We start from the raw sequence: 24,490 nt of genomic DNA, 5'->3' as shown, positions 1-24,490 counted from the left end.
AGGGGAGCTAACAGATCCCACTCTGGAAGGATATTGGACATTCTAAAATATGACATAATTAGTGGGGACCCACATGAGTACTTTAGTAGAATCATTTCACCACCATAGCTTATGGTTCAGCGGACAACTTCCAGGTCAGTCTCCTTCGAGCTGGAGCAGGAAGTGAGCTGGAAATGGTCAGTGAGAAGACAGGTAAGCCGAACAAACGATTGTACCAGCGGCCAGCAACAAGGAAACCGGACCACGAGGGAAAACAGGTAACAGCAAGATGGCAACTTGTGAGTGACCAGAATTCTTCTCCTGCAACTCGCCAGGCCCATAACGGTGTGAGAGATAGTGTAGGATACCCTTTTAAAGGGGAACCAAGCCCCTCCCACAACTACAGGACCAGCCTTAAATATATATGTAAATATATATGTAACTAAACCATATATATATATATAAAACTTAGCATATATATGATAACATTTTGGTTACTAGTTGATTGACAGGAAAGTGCTTTCGGTTAAAGTGTCCTGATAGTTCCGCTAATGTGTTGGTAAGGTCTCTTTGGCAAGATTGTGACAGCTTAAAATTGAGTGCTAAATATAAGGTATAGGGTATTTTTCACAGATTCAATTATGGTAGAAGTGCTTTCAATACTGGATTATTGGCAGCTGTTAACATGTCGATAAAAATATCATTTGAGATTGTAATTTCCCTCTTTGTTAGAATATCTATTACTAGTGGAGGTCAATAATGGAAGGTGACTGGAAATATCGATTCTTATTTTATTTTTTTTGTCAATCAAAATTTTTATTTAGGCACAAAGCTTAGGTGAACAATAGTAACAAAAATAAACACAGACAAGTAATGATTATGGATGAAGCACGATAGTTGGAAACTGAGCTATGATGACTGGAGAAATTGCCATTTCCAGCAATGTGAAAAGACATAACATGTACAATGATTCTCTAATGGTTTTAGTAACATAAAAATATAATAGCCTCAAGAGCTTATGTGGCAAAACCAGCTTCGCCACTGTGAACTGGAGAGGCCTGGTTGCTAGCCTCCTGCCCTGCGACTACGGCCCCTGGACATATTGCTCTATAAAAACTATATTTGGGCATATTGTACTGTATATTACTGCTACTGGGCCTTTAAGGGCCATCCGTGAACTTATTGGGACTTTTGTGATACTGTACCTTTAAGACTGTGGAACATGGTACTTTAACCCTGCCTTTAATATCCTGTATGTAGTTACATGTTGAGTTAACCTGGGATATAGATATGCAGTATTCATCTGATTATTCGGTAGAATCACTCCATTCAGTATATGGAGTGAAACTACCGAACAACCAGACCACCCAGGAATAAGTGTGCCTCCAATTACCGTTTGCAACAATGTTGCAAACAGGTAATTGGCAATCTATGTAATGTATTCTGTGTCCTCTGGGTGGCCGCCATTCGGGAGCCGAACACGTGGCGGCGGCCATCTTAAACTACCGAACAGCGGTGTTTTGCCGTCGAGTGTCTGGAACTGAAATCGGACACTCGACTAGGCAAGCACCGCTGAGACCTCCAGACTTCCAGGATTTCGTGGGGAAACTACTGAACGGCCCGCCGTTCGGTAGAAAGAAACGCACGAACTAAGGGATTCATGCGAACTCCCCTTAGTCTCTATAACCCAAGTAATTCGCCTGTTTCTATTCCCTTTTCTGTGACCGACCGCAGGGCCAAAATGCATGGAACTGTTTTCGGATACTTTACCCATGCGGTCGGTCAAATCTTTGGAACCCCATATCTCCCGAACCGTTCATCCGAATGACCTGATTCTTGAATATGTTGTCCCCCTGAATAAGGGCTATTAGGGGATACCTGTTTTGGAGGTGTAGCATATGTATTTGGGGTACATCCAGGAATTGGGGAAAAGGGTGTACGGTATAATTATGTTAAGTGTTAATCTAAGGGGAGGAAATGTGTGGGAGGTACATTCATGTGATTGGTTAATTTCATCCTCCCCCTGGGAGTGTCCTGTATGTACCTGTTTGTAATAAAAGCCAGGCTGGGTGTCCCAGTCCAGAGTTCCTGTTTTACCCTCAAAGTGATGTGTCGTCTCATTATTGGGGGGAAGGATTTATTGCATGCTGTTCCAGTTGACTGCTAGGAGTACAAGCCTATTCGTATGGTTCCTATTCAATGGTCTACAGCATTCATATGCTTAGGAGAATTCAAAAGGTTTCTCGGATTCAGTGTTCGTGTGTCTCCAGTCGGGAGAATGGTGTTTGCAGTAGCTGCCTGTGCATCTGTAAAGGGGATTATCGCCTAAACTGGGTTTTACCCTCTTGTAAATGCATGGAACTGTTTTCGGATACTTTACCCATGCGGTCGGTCAAATCTTTGGAACCCCATATCTCCCGAACCGTTCATCCGAATGACCTGATTCTTGAATATGTTGTCCCCCTGAATAAGGGCTATCAGGGGATACCTGTTTTGGAGGTGTAGCATATGTATTTGGGGTACATCCAGGAATTGGGGAAAAGGGTGTACGGTATAATTATGTTAAGTGTTAATCTAAGGGGAGGAAATGTGTGGGAGGTACATTCATGTGATTGGTTAATTTCATCCTCCCCCTGGGAGTGTCCTGTATGTACCTGTTTGTAATAAAAGCCAGGCTGGGTGTCCCAGTCCAGAGTTCCTGTTTTACCCTCAAAGTGATGTGTCGTCTCATTATTGGGGGGAAGGATTTATTGCATGCTGTTCCAGTTGACTGCTAGGAGTACAAGCCTATTCGTATGGTTCCTATTCAATGGTCTACAGCATTCATATGCTTAGGAGAATTCAAAAGGTTTCTCGGATTCAGTGTTCGTGTGTCTCCAGTCGGGAGAATGGTGTTTGCAGTAGCTGCCTGTGCATCTGTAAAGGGGATTATCGCCTAAACTGGGTTTTACCCTCTTGTAAGTGAAACGGTCCGTTACAGCTTACATTCTAGCGATTGTAACTAGACATAAAAAAATTATACAGGAGCATATGTAGGTTATTAGGGGTGTGATACTGAGGTAGGCTTTATTGCTGGAACCGTATAGAAAACATGTTTTAGAAGCAAATACAATGCACATGCAGACTCGGCCGTGCTGCAAACCTGCGTCTCTGGGCATTATTGAAGCCAATGAAAGTATCGTATTTACCTAAGCATTTTCTACTTCCTTACCAGGGTTTTATGTTTCCTACTCCAACAGATTTCCTTGAGAGGAAACTGTGATGACCTCTACAGAGAATGAGAGCACAGCTGGGTAAGCCTTTGCCAAATGCTCATTTATGTCTTTGCAGGAAAAAATGCCTCAACCACTAGACTGATTGTAATGTAATATGAACATGGTCAAGTGTACATTGTGTGGCAGTATTGAGTGGTGCTGTAGGGCTAAACAAATCCAGCGTTCTCCGTTTGAAGGAATATAGAGTTTCAAAAGTGCTATAGAAAAAGACGTAGTAACGTAAAAAAAACCCAACAAAAACCATTTATACCGCTGTTGTACGTAGAATTACATATCCCACAATGCTCTGTCAGTCTCAACTCTCAATGCTGATAAAGAAACATGCCAGTTATTTTAAATATATGGAGGTTGAATACAAACACATATATACCTATAAAACAATATGAAGGGTTTTTTAAATTATGCAAAAAAATTTAAACTGCAATGAAGGTGAAACAACATAAAGTAATTGTAAAAAAAAAAAGATGATATATTCTAAACAATATATAGACCTCAGATTAAACATTATATATAATAGTATAGTGCTGAAGCTCTAATGTACAAAATAAATAACATTATATATATTAAATATGATAGAATAGTAGTATCCAAATGGATGTGTGCATGGCCACTTCATAACGGGCAAGAAAACACCTTAGGTTTGTATGCATTTGTTGGAATACTAAAAAAGCTGGTGACTATGGTTGTAAAAATTTAAAGCAGGTTTATCACTTTTAGAGGTCTCTACATAGTTTGCATAAATACCCGACAGTGACATGCTCACTTTGTGTGCGGCAGCTGGGAGAGGAGGAAGTGATGTACTAAATGTAGGTTTGTGCTGTATAGAATTTACATTGCCTAGGTGCATATTCACGTGGGTTGACAGATATAGATAGCGTTTATCGACTACGGTGTGAATTGCTGAGAAGTCAAAGTGAATTTAAAATTAGGGATATAACCACTAGGGGGCAGGAGCAAAGTATGGCTAGAATGCAGAGCACGGACCATGCCAGATTACCTGACCTAACGTGGTTATGCGCTCTTACCTCTTCCTCACTGAAAGTTGAACCTAAAGCACTGCATTACCCAATATAAAGCAGTTATAAAATGATAAAACAAACCTGCGAGTCCATTACTACTGCGGGCCTGCGGGCCCAGTTGTCATGACACGTTACTCAAACTTATACTTAGCACATGTTGTGCTCCCATTGCCATAATTACTATGCCAGTAGAGAGCTGTGAGTCTCATTGGAGCCTGTTATTGATTGAAATGCAAATAAAAACCATATTTACAAAAAAAAAAAAATTAGGGATATACTGATTATCCGTTTTGTCAATTATTAGAGCTGATATCCAGCATATTTCTGATAACTGGTATCAGTCTTGGAATTTACTGATATGATCTATAATTTGCTCACCTCTCCCAGTCCCCATACGCCATCTTCAACATTCAGAAACTCCAGCTACCAGCCAATGAGGTGCCATGTCATCCCTCCCTGTGAGTCCTTACATGTGGAGCTCAGCTGAAGGCAGGGAGGTGAGACAATGAATAATCTACTGCAGGGCTAGGCAGCCGTCGGCACTCCAGATGATGTGGACTACATCTCCCACAATGCTCTTACATCCATAATACTGGTAAAGCATCATGGGAGATGTAGTCCAAAACATCTGTAGTGCCAAAGGTTGCCTACCCCTGATTCTACTGTAATGTACAGGGTTGTCTGTCTGAGAGTGATAGAAGTGTGATTGCTCTCAGCAATCACACTCCTATCAGTTACAGCACAGTTCATGCTGGGATATCGCATCTCTGGAAAAATAATATCCGTTGATCCCTAATCTCAATTTCAGGCCACAATAGCAAATTTAAACATTCTCAATCAATGGTTTCAGTTAGACTATTTTGGCCTAAAACATTAAATTAATTTTGAATGTACTGGTTTATCAGGAAATTGAAAAAAGATCAAAACAAAATCCTATTGTCACATAAGATTTAGTGACACATATCTCATTTGGGTGCCAGAAAGGATAGATGGTTATGTGCATTTAACTAACCAATATCCCTTGATGAGACAATCAAGAAAGCAAATTCCATGTCCCTCTGACCAGCTGCCCCTTTGCCAATATCCTGATTCATTGTTTGCCTATTAAACCAACAACCATATCCATCCTACAAAAAAAGAAACAAAACAAAAAAAAAGAGCAGAACGCAGTTGTGAGGGATTAATATTTCCAAATATCCCAAATCAGGTATTGGGGTTTAAGATCCTGAGAAGTCAAAATACCCCAAATATTTCACATTAAAGTGACATGCATCTCTTAGTCTCCCTATCTTCTCCCTCGTCGAGATGTTGCAAGGCAAAGAGATTGTCCAATTGACATGCTCAATGCACTTTTCCAGCATTCCTAGGGATAGGACACTGATTGTTATACAGTATCAGTTTTCCTAGAATGGGTTTGGAAAGCATAAGAAAGAAGTGGGTACACATGAAAAGAAAAAAACATTGACCTGTTTTTTTCAGCCTGCAGTATGAGGAAACAGTCTCATTCAAAGATAAAGCTTTTGAATGAGGCCGTTGTCTCAAAGTGATGCATTTTCCTCTTTTACATAATAGCAAGTTAGTACATGCTCAGTGTGTCGTTCTACAAACGAACGAGCTGCACGTTAGGAATACTCAAAAAGTTATTCATTCATTGCCAGATAATAAAGTAAAATCTTAACGTCAAAATGTTGGGAGAATTTTTTTCAGAGCATATTTTGCCTGTTTTTTTAACATTGAAATTTAAATTCACTATTATTCAGAGTTTAGTGCATAAACCCTACACAGTATGACAGTTATTCCCTATACTGGCGATCGTCAGGATCGGAGAAGGAATGATTTGAGTTAAATTATATGAATTGTAAAATTCTCCAACTATAATTTATATTATTTTGTTCTACAATTTCCAATTCCCTAATTCAACGCAATACCCAGTTTAGTGAGCAAGACGACACATCTCAGAAATGCTTCAGACTTGAGAAAGGGAGGCTCTCCCGAAAGCTTGTCATTAAAAAATTCTGTTAGTCTTATAAAAAAGGTATCACAAGATTCGAATTGTAACTGTTTTTTTACATACATAGATACATATATATATATATATTTCTCCTCATGAAAGATATCACACTAACCACAGCATAAACTGATGTCAAAAGAACCCTTGCATTGTGTTTGATAATATTAATTATAATAGGATTGGGATCCTATTGCTTCCCTGAACAAAATGGCAGCCTGCTGTCACCAGTGACGTCACCGGCCGCCATTTTGAGACCTTAAACATGGAGCCAGGATGGTTCACGTAGTATTAATCTGCTTGGTCATTGCTCTTCGTATTCGCCCATTCATTAATCGACCCCCACCCCCCACCTCCTGTTACCATGGAAAACGGATGTATCACCAGCTCGAGGCCGGTTTATAATAATAATAATAAGCCAGCCACGCACAGTGTAATGTTACAGAAATAGCAGCCGGGCTCTGGAATAACTCGGGTTTAACGGCCTCCATTAGGTCAGAGAGACCCGCGTTCAAACACGGAGATAAACCAATTACTCTCGTGCAAAGCGTCTTTACAAGTCTTAAGATGGCGGACGGGGATCGGGCCATGGTATCAGCGTTCCGTCTGGGTTGCTATGGCAACAGAGATGGGACGCGCGTTGGCGGCCATCTTTAATGAGGGCAAGGGAAAACTTCACTAGCATAGAAAAAAAAAAGAAACAAAGGCTGGAAATGGCATTGTTGTGCAGCTTTTGTTTCCAGCAATAAATGAATTGTACCACCTGTATATACAGTTATCACTATGTGGATTTGAATATGTGCAGTAATTAAGCCACAAGCTGAATGCCATGTATAAATCAATGGATATGTTGGATTTGGTTGACATTTATCTTTTTTTTTGCAGTGGTTTTCCTGGCTTTATCAAATTGTTGTTTCTCCTTAACTGTAGGTGGACTGGGTGGTGACTACTATTATATGAAGGGACCTAGTAGTAAGAAGAAATGAATGAACCAAACCCATCTCCATGGCAACAGGAACTACCAAAACAATACTATGAAGCAGAGGGTGGCCAAAAGGTAGAGCCTAAGATGTTCTAGAACTATAACTCCCAAGATGCTTTGCCATTGTAAAGGCTGGCAAAGTATAATGGGAGTTGTAATTCAACATAATTCTTGAACTCTATATTTTGCCAATAAAGAATTCACTATATAACTGGCCATGTGATATATACTATTGAGTGGTGCCACTACAAAAAGGATAGGTGCCATTAGAGCTGCCAGATCCATCATGTTTTCCAGACATACACTGACTAACCCTCCATGCCCATGACTTGTACATGAAAAGGTGTTGCCTTGCAGTATGTGACAATGACATTCAAAGCTGTAATGTGGGAACTGCATGGAATATTCAATGTAGCTCCTTTGGAGTTCATCCCCCAGGATGGATTAATAAATGGGTTTATTTTAGTATGTGGCATTCAATGCTGCAATGGGGAACTGCTTAAAATATTCATTGTAGCTCCTTTAGAGCTCATCCTCCAGGATGGATAAATCAATTTCCAATTGGATTTCTTTTAGTATGTGGTATTCAGTGCTGCAATGGGGGAATTGCATGAGATATTTAATGTAGCTTCTTTGCAGCTCATCCTACATGATGGATACATTGATTCATAAATGGGTTGTTTTTGCTGGTGCTGTTCACCAGGATGCAGGGAAACTTTGTGTACGTAGCAATCCTAGTCATGATACTGAGTTTACAGATATAAGTAATAAAAACCCAAACAAACACTAGGCACAGCAAGAAAAGTCCATAAAATACGTAGCACTGACATGCAAACATCCCCTGTGTAAACAGACAGATAATAGTGTCAATACAGACAGCCAGTTAACTGAGACACGAGCCCACACATAGTTGTGGGATGTGTTTGGGTTGGGTGGGGGGGAAAGGGTGGGGGTCTGACTAGGTCAGCAAAGACGTCAATTGCTCAGGGTCGCTTTCAGCATCTTCAACTCCTCTTTATGGCAAATCTTGCCCTCAACAAAAATGGAAGCCGGCGGCGTCAGCAGCGCGCAACGTGACCGGGACGCCCTCTCCTATTGGCTCAGAGCGTGGCCAGCTGTTCTAGACACTGGCTCCTTATCCGCCGCATTTTACCACCTCCTCTAGGCTGCTGCCGATAAAGCGTGCTCCCCCCTCTGCGCTGCCGTGATTCACCAGCATCCTGCAGTCATGGACGTGGTCAACCAGGTGAGAGAAGGGCGAATTGGGGGCTTTAATAGGGGGGTGGGGGGGAGAAATGACAGACAGGGTGTTATTGAGAGCCAGGGGGCAGGCTGGCAGGGAGAGCTTAGATGGCAGAGGGATCAAGGAGAAGGGACAGATGGAGGGATGGGAGGGTATAGGCAGAGGAAAAAATATATAGGGAGGAGGGGTAGAGAGGGAAGGATAGGAAGGAGGTGAAGGAGAGAGAGAGAGAGGGGGGATGTGAAAACCATACCAACACAAATGTACAGATATTACATATAATTCATATTATTAATATTATTATTAATATAGGTCATCATGTTCATAGACACATGTTCAATTTTAATCATTCCCTCTGTGTGTGTAGCTACATACCCAAAAAATGCATATATATTTAATACATACTATGCATTATCTATATTATATAATATATATCTGCAAACACACACACATATCAACATATACATATCAACACATAGATGGATAGATGGATAGATGGATGGATGGATGGATGGATAGATAGATAGATGATAAATAGATATTACACACAGATGCATACATGCTTTAAATGTATGAATTGCATCCATTGCATATTCACAGCTAACTGAAACGTCAATGTATCACGTTTAGAGACCATTTAGAATCTTCGATTGTGTAGTATATTTTCTCTGTGCTCTGTACTGTAATGCACAAATGTGTCAGCACTGGTGGTATTGTGTGTAAGAGGGAGGGTTGTATGTTGAGATTTCTGTGTCCCCCTTCTTGTTGTATGTGGGTGTTGTGTAGGGGATGTTTACTGGAGCCTGCTGTGTATCTTAGCTTTGACACTGTGTATCTGTACTGTGTGTTTGTATATTGAGAGGAGGTCGGCATTTCAGCACCCTGGACAGGGAAACAGCAGGTGAAATCATATAGGAAGGGCTGTCAAGCTGCTTGTCTATTCTAAATGTTTATTCTATGTCCTTCAGCTGGTGGCAGGGGGTCAGTTTCGGGTAGTGAAGGAGCCTCTGGGATTTATCAAAATTCTGGAGTGGGTGAGTCTCTCTCTATCTGTAATATTTACAATAGTATCCATTTGTCATTGATATTGTGTTCATTTAAATGTGCCCACATTTTTTTTTTCTTTTAAATTAATGCAAATATATACTGGCTTTTCAGGGTAGGCCCCTGCATTCTGTAAGATACATTTTTTTAATTATGCATTATTTAATTGGGGGTATATCTAAAAACACCTTGCAAACCTGCAGATTTTGCAGGCCCTTCCCTTCTAACCCCACCCAGACTTTCAGTGGCTGTCCAATCACAGGCTTCCCAATGCAGCTCAATGAGAAATCTTTGCTAGGCAGGTGCTCTGGACAATTGCTGCCTCTTGAGTTTAGCTTCATTGAGCTAACCAAAGCAGGAAGTATTTTTTTTTATTTTTTTATTGACAGCCAGACGGGTTGTAGCAAGGTTAATTTATAAAACTGTCCGTTTCTATTAAAATTTGCACTTTTTGTAAAATGAAAAAAAAAAGAGGACAGGCTATTTACACATAAAGCACTTCAGCAAGCTAAAGTGTCATAGGTATTTGGAGTATTCCTTTAATTAAACTGGGAACACACAAGGGAATTGCTAATTTTAGAGTAACGTAGCCAAGATGGTAAACTAGCTGAATTAGAGAATGTTTGCAATTTTGGCTACAAGTTTACAATTACCTTAAAGGGGCAGTCTAAGAACCATAACCATTACTGTGAATTGTAGTGGTTGTTGGGCCAGGGGTCCTGCTTTCCCAGTTCCAATTCGACTTTGGCAATTTCAATTTTGACCTACTTTGGACACCATTAATTGGCTGAAATAATGGAGATTTTGAAAACATAAATGGCAGAGGAATTTAAAAATCAAACATTTTTAAGAGATATATCTACTTTATTATCAACAAATTATTTTTTTGCAAACAACATAAACAGATTTTCCGGTGCTAATTTGCGCTTATATACAGATTTAAAAAATATGAAGAAAAAATATTTGAAGTGTAGACTTTACAGTTCTCTTTGGATAATTTATTTTATTTCCATTTAAGAATCACTGTCATATTAATATTATTATTGATATTTATAAAATTCATACCTATTACTCCTAGAGTAATACCGATTCATCTATTAATCACTTATACACACTATCTATCTTTCTATCTATATATCTAATCACAGCTATCTATCTATCTAATCACAGCTATCTATCTATCTAATCACAGCTATCTATCTATCTAATCACAGCTATCTATCTATCTATCTAATCACAGCTATCTATCTATCTAATCACAGCTATCTATCTAATCACAGCTATCTATCTATCTATCTATCTATCACAGCTATCTATCATCTGTCTATCTATCTATCACAGCTATCTATCAATCTAGCTGTCTGTCTATCTATCTATCTAATCACAGCTGTATATCTATGTATCTATCATCTGTCTATCTATCTATCTATCTATCTATCTGTCTCTTTCCATCTCCTTCTCTCTATAAAAATAGTGTACAGATTTATTTCTGTGAGTCCCGAGAGCTGTGTGCTCTCACACCCTGGGCTACACTGTAATCCTCTTTATTTTGTGCCATTGCCAAGGCTCTAAAAATACGCCTTTGTATCTGTGGAGATGCTGTAGGTCATAGTCCTGCTCCGGATTATCACCAGGATAAAACCAGTGCAGTCTGCCCACTGTGAGCCCACACAGAGAGAGACAGACATCACACACAGCCCAGTCTGCACTCTGCTGTTCCTTAACGTAATTATTGTTACAGCGGCCGGAAACAACATTCCAAAAATTGTGAACAATCTATTTTGACGCCAAGGTGCGAATTCTTAACCAGTTATTGGCTTAGAGATGTAAAACCCCAAAAAAGGATCCTTCTACCTTCGGGAATCTAATAGTAATACTTTATGCAATTATCATGGATAATCCCTGGGTCTGAGTGTCTAGCTTGCTGTAATAATGGCTAAGCAGCATGGGAAATGTAGTCCACAACCCTTGGATTAGGTTAGCCTTCCCTTTTCTATGGGCACATGATTATGTTCTGTTCTAGAATGTGCTATAGAGTGGTTAGTAAATATGAGCCTGATTATCTTACACCCACTCCCCATCATCTTAAGGTTTGGCAGCAGAATAGGGAGACATATTGTGCCTTCCTGCTGATGTAACTTTACACCGAAGATCTTGTTTTTTAATGCAGTACTCTTAAAAGTGAGTTAATGCTTTGTTAACCAGCATCCGCTCAATGCTGCTTAATGCATAGTTACCAGTAGACTTCTCACCACTGCATGTGCTAGAGGCACCCCACCGTGTTCCCGTGGCAGCACTTTTTAATGAGATATGACTGTGGAAAAACTACGTAACTAATGATTGAAAATAAACGTTGTCACATGTGAAATGAGAAAAGTTATTGATTTGCATCTTGCGTTTTCCCTGTAATTTCTTTACACATATATTATAATCTGTATGTACTAATCCATACTTAAGCGAACAAAGGGAGATCCTTTTTTGGATAATATTTTATCTAGAGAGCATCTAGCTCCTAGCTTTTTAACAATTTATGTTTAGTGGTTGTTTGACATTTATATTTATTTACACAAGGTGATAATTTATAATTTGGGTGTTTCAATATATTTCGTTTCATTTTGTTCTACAGTAACTAATAAACGTTACGTTTTATCAAATATACACTTTTTAAGGACTCCTGAAAATTAGGGACAAGCTATTGTACCCTCAGAAACTCCTGCCTTTGTTCGTTTAAGTATTGATTCAAAATAAAGGGGTTAACCCCCACTCAGGAGTATATACTTCTATTTGCACAACTTTCGATTAGTATGTACTAATCCTTTTCAGATGCCCCTATGTCCCTTCTCTAATATCCATGTTATGCTTTAGGGCAGGGGTAGGCAATCTTTGACACTCCGGATGTTGTAGACTACATATCCCCTGATGCTTTGCAGGCATTATGGCTGTAAACGCATTATGGGTGATGTAGTTCACAACATCTTGAGGTCTAAAGGTTGCCTACCTCTGCTTTGGGGTCATGTTTTTAGACCAGTCTCAAGGGACCATAGGATTGATCAATTTCCCCACTGGAACAGAGCAGAGTAATCATTAAAACCAAGGTTATAGTCTCTGAAGATTTCTTTTGTTCTACTAGGATAATCATTCAAACCAAGGTTATGTTCTCTGAAAATTCCTTTGTTCTAGAGCCTTCTCCATGATTTCCTTTATATTTCCCTCAAATTCTCTGGATTCCATGGTTTTTCCTTTCCATTACTCCCAACCACAATCCCCCCATTCGTTATTTCAGGATCTGGTGTTTGGTTTTCTCTGTATGTTTTACCTTCTTGCTTTTCTCATTAGTGTAATCATTTCTTTGTAGACTGCTCCACATTCCACACTCTCTAGACTGGTTTACATTTCCTTTATTCCTGTCTTTTTCCATATTAACGATTGTTTTTCCATGTCAACTGTTATTTTTCTTTTCTGGTTCTGTCTCTTTTTTCCCCTTTGTGTATCTGTGTTTGTCTTTCTAGACAGCCGTTTCATTCTAGTACTCCCTGTTCCTCTTTCTAAATGTGTTTCTTATATCTCACTTTCCTTTCTAAATGAATTATTATAGGTTGTCTTTCCATCCAACATCCAGCCATTCTTCTCCTCTTTCACCGACTCCTTATGTTTAAGGATTTTTTTGTTTCCCAGACTCTCTCTGTTAGGATCACCTTGTCTCTTTCTGGACCCCTGTCTCTGTTTTACAGCTGTTCTCTATCTTTGCCTTCGCAACTTGTGGAAGTTATTCCGGACAGTTCAGTCTGAACATTGAATGTACCAACAAAAATGAAAGCAAGCCGAATATTAAAGTGGACTTTGAATACCCCTTTAAGTGAGTGGGAGCAGTAAATTTGCGTCTTGTTGCAAATCTTATAACGTATTCCTTTACTTCACGTTGTTTTATTTAAGCTATATGTACAAGTTGGTTTTTTTTTATTTCGGGTTCTGTTCTCTCAAATTACTTCTCTCAATCTTTTTTATTCTCTGTTGTCCCAAACCTCCTTCTCTTATGACCCGTTGACCTGCCTTTCAAAACCTATAAATATCTAAAGTTGCTATTTATTTTGTTGTTACCTCTTTTGTATTTTAACAAGTCTTAGCGACCTGTTTGCAAACTAATTCCACTTTACATTTTCATTTTCCACAGGCTGCACCAGGAGTATTTTGATGCCCCCACTTGCCAAGGTGGAGCATCTACCCAAGTCTTTTTGGTCGGAGATTACTCATCCTCTGCAGAATTCTTTGTCACGGTGGCTGTCTTTGCCTTTCTTTACTCGCTCGGGGCGATGGTTACGTACATATTCCTACAGAACAAATATCGTGAGAACAACAAAGGTCCCATGATTGTAAGATAATCCATAGAGGCTCAGGAGAATCCAGATTAAAATATTCCATCAAATGTGGGGTCAAGTGGTTGTGGTGGGAAGGGACACACTGCTCCTTTCTATATCCAAGTTCCATCCTATGGCTATCCTACTTCTCCTCCAATACCTTTACATCCAATGGCATCTTATTCTGCCCATCCGTTGTCTTACCCTACCCTCTCTTTCCCTTCCGCTACCCTTTCCTTTGCCGTCTACTACACCATTTATTCCCAACCCATCTTACTCGCTATCCCTCTCTTCTACTGTCTACTCTTCCTCCTTAGGACTGCATAGTGACAGCTGTTTTCACCTTCCTATGGCTGGTCAGTTCCAGTGCTTGGGCCAAAGGCCTGTCCGACATCAAGCTTGCAACCGATCCTGAACTTGTCATAAAAAGCCGGATCCCTGCATGTGAGAAAGGCGAAGCAAGGTGTCAGGAGCTGAGTGATCCTGTTATGTCTGGGCTTAATACCTCTGTGGTGAGTAATTGCTATGGTCCCCATTGCTCTGGTATCTTGATGGCGACCCTTTAAGCACCACTGCCATCAAGTGGTCACATTGTGTATTATTGAATTATGTTATTATATGTGATTCAGGATGGATTTTATTTTTCTAGTATTTTATTTCAGTCCTGTTCAATTGAATAACTCAAATGAGCCTCCCATGGACAAATTAAGAACTACAGTGCATATACATATAAATATAAAAGTAGAGATTCAGCAAAAAAAAATTTTTTTTACAAATATAATAGTCAGAATCTGAAAATCTCTATATGGTATATTACTTAAAATATGTTTCCCATGGTGCCCTATAGGTATGCATCAAACTCTTCAAAACCCTGGACTAGATTTTAAAAATAATATTATTCATAATAAATGGAGAAGCCAATCAGTATAGGAAGATCTAGTACATTTTGCCAATCAGGAAGAGGAGATGCGGTGCATGCTGACAAACTACATCTTCTAAGCGTGAAAAGCAACTCTATCCAAAGATGTTATTAAGAACATTTTAGAATCAATGGTCCCAAAGAATGTGAAGTGGTTATACAGGAAAAAATGTGTAGCTTTTGATTTTACTTTGCATCTCTATGTGGTTGTGCCTTGCATATAATCGATGGGGACTGTACACTGTTTAATTATGAAGGTAATACAATAAAACATCGATGGCTAATTGTAAACATGGGAAATGTTGGTCATGGACATTAAAGCTGGCATGGATAATCATCACTGTAACAGAAAATACAAGCTTATTTGCCTCAAGTGGGCTGCTACGAGTGCCATGCCAAATTATTTAGTACCATTGCAATATCTTATTCCTTGTACCGGTGAACACAGAGAGGTCTAATCACCAATGTCCAGAGATATATTTCCTCATACTTACTATGGAGAGTCTAGGGGGCTCCTTCTGTGGGCGTTTAGTAGTTCAATGAGCAGCTGAACTAAAGAGGAATTTATCTCAAACACAATTACATCCGAGTTCATTTGAATACAGCTAAGCTGGAACTTCCTGTTTAAAATGATCAAGTGTTTGGCACTTTTGAGAAACTAATTAGTGCATTTTTTTGAATTGGAACTTAAAGTAACAAGAATGTATCTATCACACCACTTATACTTATTATCTACAATTCAGCATTTACACAATTGCCCACTCACAATGCCCCCAGCATTGCAGGATGATTATACAGGAAGTGGTGGCTTATGCTGGAATGCAGAGTTTGATCAACCAGAGTCATGACACGGAAATGTACCTGGCTCGGAGTATGTGTCATGTCAACATTGCCATGTTGTGGGAGTTGGCTGTCCCGACTTCCTCTCACTCATAAGCAGTATCATGATTGACAGACCCAGGAGAAAGTGACATAATATCACATACTTCCAGCACTGTGACATAGGATGCTACGAGGGAGAGCAATGAAAGCCATTAAACTGTTTCTGCTGCTGGTAATGCAGAGACAGCGTGTTCCCCAATTGATAATGCAGACATTCTAATCCCTTTTTCCCTCCTCAACCCCTACAGAAAGGGACACACGAGAGATGAGTCATAGTAAACATTCTATTGCAAGTGTGTGTGTACATCCATAGAGAATCTCATTTTAATATATAACTTTTAAAACGTCCCACAGGGGATCTATAAATCTAATCCAAATATGGGATGCTCTAGAATACGAAGTGAAAAATAGAGATGAAAATGGGACATACTAAAGAGAAAGAATAGTTATATATAACTGTTAACGCGGAAGTATCAATGTATCTCTCTAAATGGATGGGCTTCAATTGATATCAATGGTAAACATTACACATTTAGGGAGGTATGGAAGCAGGTATATTTTAGTTTAGACATAAGATAGTAATGTATCAAATGTCCCACTGGACACCATAAAAAATAACTATTGCAACCATGTATAACAAAGCCCCATAAGGGATAAATGACATACCGAGCAGGTTTAATGTTTACCCTAATAAAATAGTATAGATAAGGGTAATTTGAACCTACAGACCGATATCTGTGAATTCATGGATGGGAGCACAGGGAGGGTGAATGCACCGGTTGATCCCTCAGCTTGTCTAGAAATTAAAATAGAGATTTCTAATCCCTGCATATTTGACAACCGGCACATGTCCCTTCCATGTACCCAGATCCAATTAAAGGACCACTCTAGGCACCCAGACCACTTCAGCTTAATGAAGTGGTCTGGGTGCCAGGTCCAGCTAGCTTTTACCCTTTTTTTTATAAACATAGCAGTTTCAGAGAAACTGCTATGTTTATACTGAGGGTTAAGCCAGCCTCCAGAGCCTCTAGTGGCTGTCTCATTGACAGCCGCTAGAGGCGCTTGCGTGATTCTCACTGTGAAAATCACAGTGAGAGCACGCAAGCGTCCATAGGAAAGCATTATGAATGCTTTCCTATGCGACCGGCTGAATGCGAGCGCGGCTCCTGCCGCGCATGCGCATTCAGCCAATGACGTCGCGAGGAAGAAGAGAAGGAGGAGGAAAGCTCCCCGCCCGGCGCTGGAGAAAGAGGTAAGTTTAACCCCTTCCTCCCCCCAGAGCCCGGCGGGAGTGGGTCCCTGAGGGTGGGGGCACCCTCAGGGCACTCTAGTGCCAGGAAAACGAGTATGTTTTCCTGGCATTAGAGTGGTCCTTTAAGAACATTGAATGGGTCTGGATGGTTGAAGTAATCTTTTAAAAAGGAACTGTCCATAATGAGATTGTTGTACAACCCAATACCGCTCCAAAGGTTGGCCTGTTGTAGTGTTTATGATGCCAAAGTTCCCCTGGTGCCATCCCCCAATTCTTTGTCAAACAGTTTTCAAGCAGGTTGCCACAAACCAAGGGCTTGGGCCAGCCCATAGCTGTCATTGGTATGTGACAGCACTCCTAGACTCACAGCATCATAACTACTACAATGAGTTGTAGTGGCTACAGTGCATGGAATGCCAATCTAATCTTCATTACAGGCTTTTGAGATTAAAGATACGGATTGTAGGTACTAATCACAATGACCATGCAAGTGTACACATTGTGATTTCTCATTTTTACCATGTCTGTTACTCATTGCTGGGCCACTGTATTGACTTAATAATTCCATTTTCACAGGCCTTTGGATTTTTGAACTGCATCCTGTGGCTGGGAAACCTCTGGTTTGTATTTAAAGAGACTGGATGGACAGCTCCATTCATGAAGTATCCTCCACCACCCCAAGAGAAACAGCCAGCTCCTGACACTTACACCCAGGCACAGGGATATGGTCAGCAAGACACGTATGGACAGCAAGCTGGATACCAGCCCGACTACTATGGCCAGCAACCCGACTACAATCAACAGGGTTACACCCAGCCGGCGGGATACACCCAACAAGGCGTCCCCACCTCCTTTTCCAACCAGATGTAGATGGTAAGTTTCTGTATTCTTGGTCAGTACCATTACTTAACAAAAGCATGAGATCACCAAACCCTGAACAATAGTAGATATGTACACACATCCTAAAAGTCTGTACACACAAATTACACACTAATATAAAAAAAACCCATGTGGAAAGCACATTTGTTGTATCTGCAATCATAATTAGAAATTCATACTAGACAAAAGGCATTATTTTCTAAACCCAAGAAGATGACAGAACCAAGCAGTAATGATACCCTGGCCATGCCATATTAACCACGTGAGATTATACCTTTCCAGGAAGGAATGAGCTGGAGGTGAAAACCAATTAGATGCGGGTATAGTCTAGTATAGCAGGGAGATTTGTGCTCCAGTGGCACTAATCTCTGTGGTGCTATAGTGTGCACCAGGACTAGGGCTCAGGGATGTAAATTAATGTTCTGGTACCCTAGGTCACAGGGAAATTAAAACTATGGAATAATAAAATTCAGATTTCCTGAATCACTCTTCCTTGTTGACCCAAGATTGAGATTCATCTTCAGTTCCTCTTTAAGGAACACTGTCATACCCAAAACATTGAGTAATGTGGTTCATCTTTAGGCCATCTATACATATAATCTATACATAGTGCTGGTAAGGTCACCAGCTAATGTAAAGGTTAATAGATGCTGTGTGCACTATATTTATCCACCACAACCCATTGTAGGCAAAATAGTGTAGTGAGTCGTTGGGTGCCATGCACTGTTTTTCTATTAAATATTTTGGAACAATTTGACAAAACATAAGCCTCATTTACATAGTTACATAGCTGAAAAGAGACTTGTGTCCATCAAATTCAGCCTTCTTCACATTTCTTTTGCTGTTGATCCAAAAGAAGGCAACCCCCCCCCAGTTTTGAATCACTAAAACCTACTAGTTCTGCAGCCAGACAGGTAATGCTAAAATTTCACGTTATCTATCCAAAGCCTCCCACAGAGCTCACAGCCTATGATTACAATCCAAAATTGGACAGATCATGTGAAAGTGTATGTTTCCTGATATCCCTGTGACTGCAGAGGGGCAGAGCTTTGGGTGCTGGAGAGACCCTTAGTTATTATCAAACCACTTCTAAACGTTTTGACAGAAAACTAGGGGACAGTGCCGAAGACTCATTGCACCATAACCACTACATTGAACTGTTTCGGATATGGAATTTAGAGTAACCCTTTAAAAAATAAAAAGACATTAATTTAATCCGCACAAGGTAACATAAATCGTAACATTCAACTTGCACAACTTATACAATTAGAATTGTAAAACTAGAACATGGGATTTTACAACTTAAAGTCTCTTTAAGAACTAAACTGAGAGAGGCTACAGAACGCTGCTGTTTAATATATACTGAGTTTCATGGCTGCACTGTTATATTCCAGCTATCTTTATATTACTGTGTTTAGTCCTCTCTCGTTTTATTCTCGTCCATCTCTTATTTGCTCATCCCTATTACTACTTTTCTCTGTCTTCCCCCTTTCTACGTTTCGTACTTTGCTCCTTTCTCTTTTCTGTCTTTATCCCCTCCTTCCTTAATTTTCTCTTTTTCTCCCTTTTCACAGTCCCTCTCCACCCATCCTTTCTTTTTCACTTTCACCCAGTATCCTTCATCCCACCTGCTTCCCGATGTTTATTCCTTTTGCTATATCACTGGTCCTACTTTTCCCTATCTATATTCCCAATACTTCATCTCCTCTTTTCTATCCATCTTTCTTTCTCCCATTCCTTCTTTTGATTCCTTCCCCTTTCTTTCTACCTACATTTCCATCCACTCTAAATTTATCATTTTTTTCTTTTCTGTCTCTACCTTCCCCTGACTTCTCTCTCTTTTCTACGCTTCCCAACTCACGCTATGTTTTCTTTGGTCCTTCTTGCTTTCACTTTTTCATTCTCTCTCTCCTCCTCTATCTTTATTTACATTCTCATCATACCCTCCTTCCTCTTTTCCTTTCTAACCCCCCTCCTTCTCTCTCTCTTCCTCACTCTCCCTTCTTCCCTACAGGCTTCTCCAAGGCTGACGAGTGAGCTCCTTCTTCTGGTTGTAATGTTCTGATGTGCAGTGCTGCAGCCCAGCTGCCCAAGTGAAAATCCATGGGAGAATGTTGTGTCTGTGATGTTTATATAATATAATATATTATAATATATATATTTAATGATATATATCTGTACCAAAACACAGGAAAATCCCATCTCATTCTATCAGAGACTGTCTTCCTGCAAAGCATTGCTGTTTGATCCTCTCCATGCCACAGTCCTGCAGAGCAATGTAATCCTTTTTATTTTTCTGGCAGAGCCTGGATGAACACTAATGTAATAGTTCTTTTTTTTCCAACCAGAGAGATCCAGAATTATTTTTTTTTTTATGTTCCCCATTATTAGTTAAAAAAAATAAAAAATAATAATAATAGTATTGTGACGTCAAAAAGTGATTTATAGAATAATCAATCAGTCTCTCTGGTAGGGAAGGATTTTTGCTTTATATATTTATTTGTAAACAGTTGTTAATTTATTTAAGAAATAGTGCCCTGTAGAACAGAATTATGAGAGTTCTGAAGCTTTTTCTGATTAGTTGGGTATTTCCTCTAGAACTTAGTGATGTCTGCACTTTGCTATGTAGGTCCTTCTTGCGCCATAAGGGATCGATGCAGAATTGATGTATGGGAACTTTCTGTTTAATGCCCTGTGTATTTTGGGTGGGTTGGGTTGGCACAGGCCGGGTATATATGCCATAGCAGCCCTGGTGCTGAATTGGTGTGCAACAAAATAAATGTGGGAGAGTTATGAGCGCCCCCTTCCCATACTCCCCGCCTCCTCCGTGCACTGCTGGGTACTAAACACCCCTTTTTATCATCCATGCCCTAATCCATTATTGCCAGCTTCATCCCTAAACTACCCATGCCTGGTACCCCTTGTGCTGTATATCGTGTTAGTGACACTGAAGTTGCGTGTTGTAATCCTGACTGGAAATAAAGACAGGCTGGAAACAATCTTGTGTGTCTGTAATTATTTACAACTGATTTTCTAATGCTTGGTGTCACATAAATAAAATATTTGTTCTATTTACGAACTTCCATTTTTTAAGGGTAAAGCTGTCAAACTAATAATCTTTAGATGTTCCAAACTGTCAAACAAGCCAGTTCTTGTGTTCACTGATTTCACTGACACTTTTCAGGTTTTCCGCAATTTTTGGGTGTGATTTATTAAATGGACGTTTTCATCTGTGGCTCTTTTGAATATGTGCTATTTTTCTGATGACATAACAGATTCATGAATATTTCCACCCGTTTTTCAGACAGAAGAGTGGCAGAATTTTTCCAGTCACTATTGATTTGTCATTCTTCTGAAATAGAAAATTCCTACGAAAACTAGAGGAATTTACTATTACGAAACTGTCACTCTTTAGATCACTTTAATAAATACGAACAAAATAATGATGGAATTTAGCCACCTCTTTACGGAACACTGAATTTGGCCACCTACTCAGTTAGATTAATCCATGCTTTGTTACACATAAGCAATGGGAATAGAAACTCTTTACTGTTTTTTGGATGGGAGGGTTGCCAAAGAACCTACTGTGTTGTTAGGATAGGTCATCACCCAGTACGCAGAATACTCACACAGGACAAGGAAAAATCGACATTACCGGGCCTTAAAATGGTCGGGGTTAACGTACATAGAATAAGCAATGTCAAGATACAAGCCAATTGTCAGTGATAATAGAGGTACACAAAACAAGCTAATGGTCAGGAATACAAAAATCAGAATTGTTCAGACAAGCAGGGATCAGAAATGAAGCGATTATGGAACGCGTTCTGGGATAACCAAAAAGGAAGCCACAGGAAACTGAACTGATGCAAAGCTCAAGTATTTATAGGCCTGGGGCGTTTCCTTGATAGCCACACCCTCAAACGTGACTGGGTGTTGGCAATTATGTGATTTTGCGGTGATGATGTCGTTAAGTTGGCATGATGATTGTGTCAAAGAAGGGGAGGAGCTAAAGCGTTTGGCGTCTGAATCGCTGGCAACTGTGTGTGTAACACATGTGGTGCCTACTTGGGGAGGTATAGAAGCACCAGGGGAGTGGTGTAGCACAAGAGTATGTATACTTAAATGTGGTCATAAAATGTGATCAGTGAGTACAGATTCAGCTCAATGATCGCAGCTGGGCCACCATCAGGGGCCACAGGCCATACCCCTGTTACGGGCCCTGGCCCCATACTGCAAATGTATATTTAGAGCGATATATATATTTATATAAATATTTACAGTCACAGGGCAGGGAGATCAAAGATTTCCTTCTCCTGGCTATTGCACACTTGTATGGCATTGACGAGGGAGCCCGGGAGGCTGTCTGCCTGCTCCTCCACCAGGTCCTCCCTGTCTCTCTACATCCCTTACACACACACTGCATTCACTATACATATTGCATCCTGTACACACACACTGCATCCCCTATTCATACACAGATTGCATCCACTATACACACACACTACGCCCCTACACACACTGAATTACCTATACACCTATATTACATTACTACATATATTACATATACTACAAACACATAATATATCTCCTACCGTGGCTCTAACTGTCTGCAAGATGGTGCTGAAATAGGGGGTGGACTTTGGGGGGGAACTTGGGGCAGGCCCCAGATACCAAGCCCTTGAGTTGTGTAAGGTGCCTCAAAATTTCTGATGGCAGCCCAAGTGCACCCCAGCAAGGGTTCAAAAATCCCCCAACCACCCTCCCCCCCCTCTTTCCGCCCTCCAGCCCCGACCTAACCCCTTTCCACCCCTCACTGTACCAAACATACAGGACATGACAATGGACAATGACCATGGCTTAAAAACCTATATAGAACCACAGACAAGCCGTAACCGGCTACCCTGCTAAACCACGGAAGAAAGGGCGGACACATTAAGGGAAACCACTATGATGGCTGCGCTCAGGTACACTACGACCACCATATGCACACAACCCTGTTCTAACTCCTATATAGACTAACCGTAACAGACGGTAGACGAACGCACTGACTAGGCCACCAAAAACCCTCAATGAGAAGGTTACCAACTGGAGGGCGCACTAAAAGAAAACGACAAATGTTAACAACAGAGACAGACCGACACGACCCCCATGACATATACGACATGACACCAACTCAGACACACTGGCTGATATTTAATGCCTATGATGTCACGGTAACCTAAACTGCTCTAAACACTGAATTGACAGCCACGATAACCAATGACATGTCTGATGGATCCTAGAACCACACAAAGTAAACTGCATGGTATATATAGTTGTTATGTCCTGTATTGGTCAGACTTAGTAAATGTTTTACCCATGAGCACGAACTGCTATATAAAATTGAAAACAACACAGAGCGGCACAAAAGGATTGCTTTATATTATACGAAACTTCTTGTCTCCTGTAAAATGCATTGTACACTATATCTGTAACCGGCCCCTGCGTGGGCCACTGTATGTTGCCAAGCCATACTCTGTGTCGACACAAAAATAAAGAAATTTAAAAAAAACAACCAGAAAAATGTAATTCACAAACATTCCGGCGATATGTTGGTCCTGCATCTCATTGCACTGTAAGTGACCCCCCACCCTCTCGGTGAGACCTGGCAGCAACTCTGCTCTTCTTCCTGCTCTGTCTGTGCGGTGCTGTGTCTGAGGGGAAGAGACGGGGCTGGAGGATGGTAAGTGGCAACACTTCCTGCTCTCTCCTCTCAAGCTGAGTGCTCCTTGCAGGTGAGCTCTATTAATGTAATGAGCAGCATGACAGAGACAGCAATCAGCAGATATGCAAGCTTATTGTTAATATTATAGACTGCACCCACTACAGCCCCCATCTCTTTCCACACCCACTACAGCCCATGTGCCTTCCTGCACCCACCTCAGGCTCTATCCTTCTCTGTACCCATCACACCCACCATAGCCACAATTATTCATATAAACACACACATACAACAGCTTCAGTATACCCCAGACACCTACAACACCCTCTATCCCACACGCATACAACATCCCTTATCCACACACTCTGCAACACAATCAGCCACACACGCAAACCCACAAGGAGCCTCAGTGTACGCACATAATCAGCATCCCTACACACACACACGCACATTACAAGCAGCATCCCCACTGTTGCAATACTGCATACAGCCTCCTTACACACACACACACACACAATTATTACAATCAACAGGACTAACATATTCTGCAGCGCTGTACAATAGATAAAACAAGACAAACGATTAATTCTAACACAACAAGCTGACATACAGGAACAAAACATCACAAGCTGCATCCCACATACAACCTCACTAGTAGCCTACAAACACGTCTGGTTGCACATGTGGGGGATGCTGCTTGTGATGTCCCCAGCAAACACAGAGGAAGTGTGTCATTAAATATGCTTTATTTAATTTTTTTTTTTTTTTTAATTCTCTATTTTGTTGGTGCAGTGGAAAACTGCGCATTATATTGACTTATACAGGTGGTAAGACATATCATATAACATTGGCGTGTACAGCACAGTATTGTCAGGTTAAACAGCACTCAATTTTTCTTTTTTATCCATATCACAGAACAATTGTCAGCAATAGTGCCTTTGTTTGCTCCTAA

General features: G+C 40.5%; 1 protein-coding gene across 2 annotated transcripts; it reads left to right on the top strand.

The window, feature by feature from the left end:
• Nucleotides 1–8,388: 8,388 nt before the first annotated feature.
• SYP (synaptophysin) lies at nt 8,389–20,836 on the top strand. 2 transcript variants are annotated; one of them, XM_063432516.1, is made up of 7 exons: nt 8,389–8,509; nt 9,475–9,540; nt 13,282–13,406; nt 13,722–13,920; nt 14,223–14,417; nt 17,535–17,831; nt 19,412–19,827. In XM_063432516.1, the coding sequence occupies exons 1-6, from the start codon at nt 8,492–8,494 to the stop codon at nt 17,826–17,828; spliced, it is 897 nt and encodes a 298-aa protein (XP_063288586.1). In that variant the 5' UTR covers nt 8,389–8,491; the 3' UTR covers nt 17,829–17,831; nt 19,412–19,827. The 2 variants fall into 2 exon arrangements, with proteins under 2 accessions (XP_063288586.1, XP_063288585.1); XM_063432515.1 differs by lacking the exon at nt 19,412–19,827 and adding an exon at nt 19,852–20,836 and having other exon boundaries at nt 8,390–8,509.
• Nucleotides 20,837–24,490: the final 3,654 nt, after the last annotated feature.

Source organism: Pelobates fuscus, chromosome 9, assembly GCF_036172605.1.
Source record: "Pelobates fuscus isolate aPelFus1 chromosome 9, aPelFus1.pri, whole genome shotgun sequence".
NCBI lineage: Eukaryota > Metazoa > Chordata > Amphibia > Anura > Pelobatidae > Pelobates > Pelobates fuscus.
The sequence above is the reverse complement of the archived record's forward strand: the minus strand, read 5'-3'. Positions and strand labels throughout refer to the sequence as shown.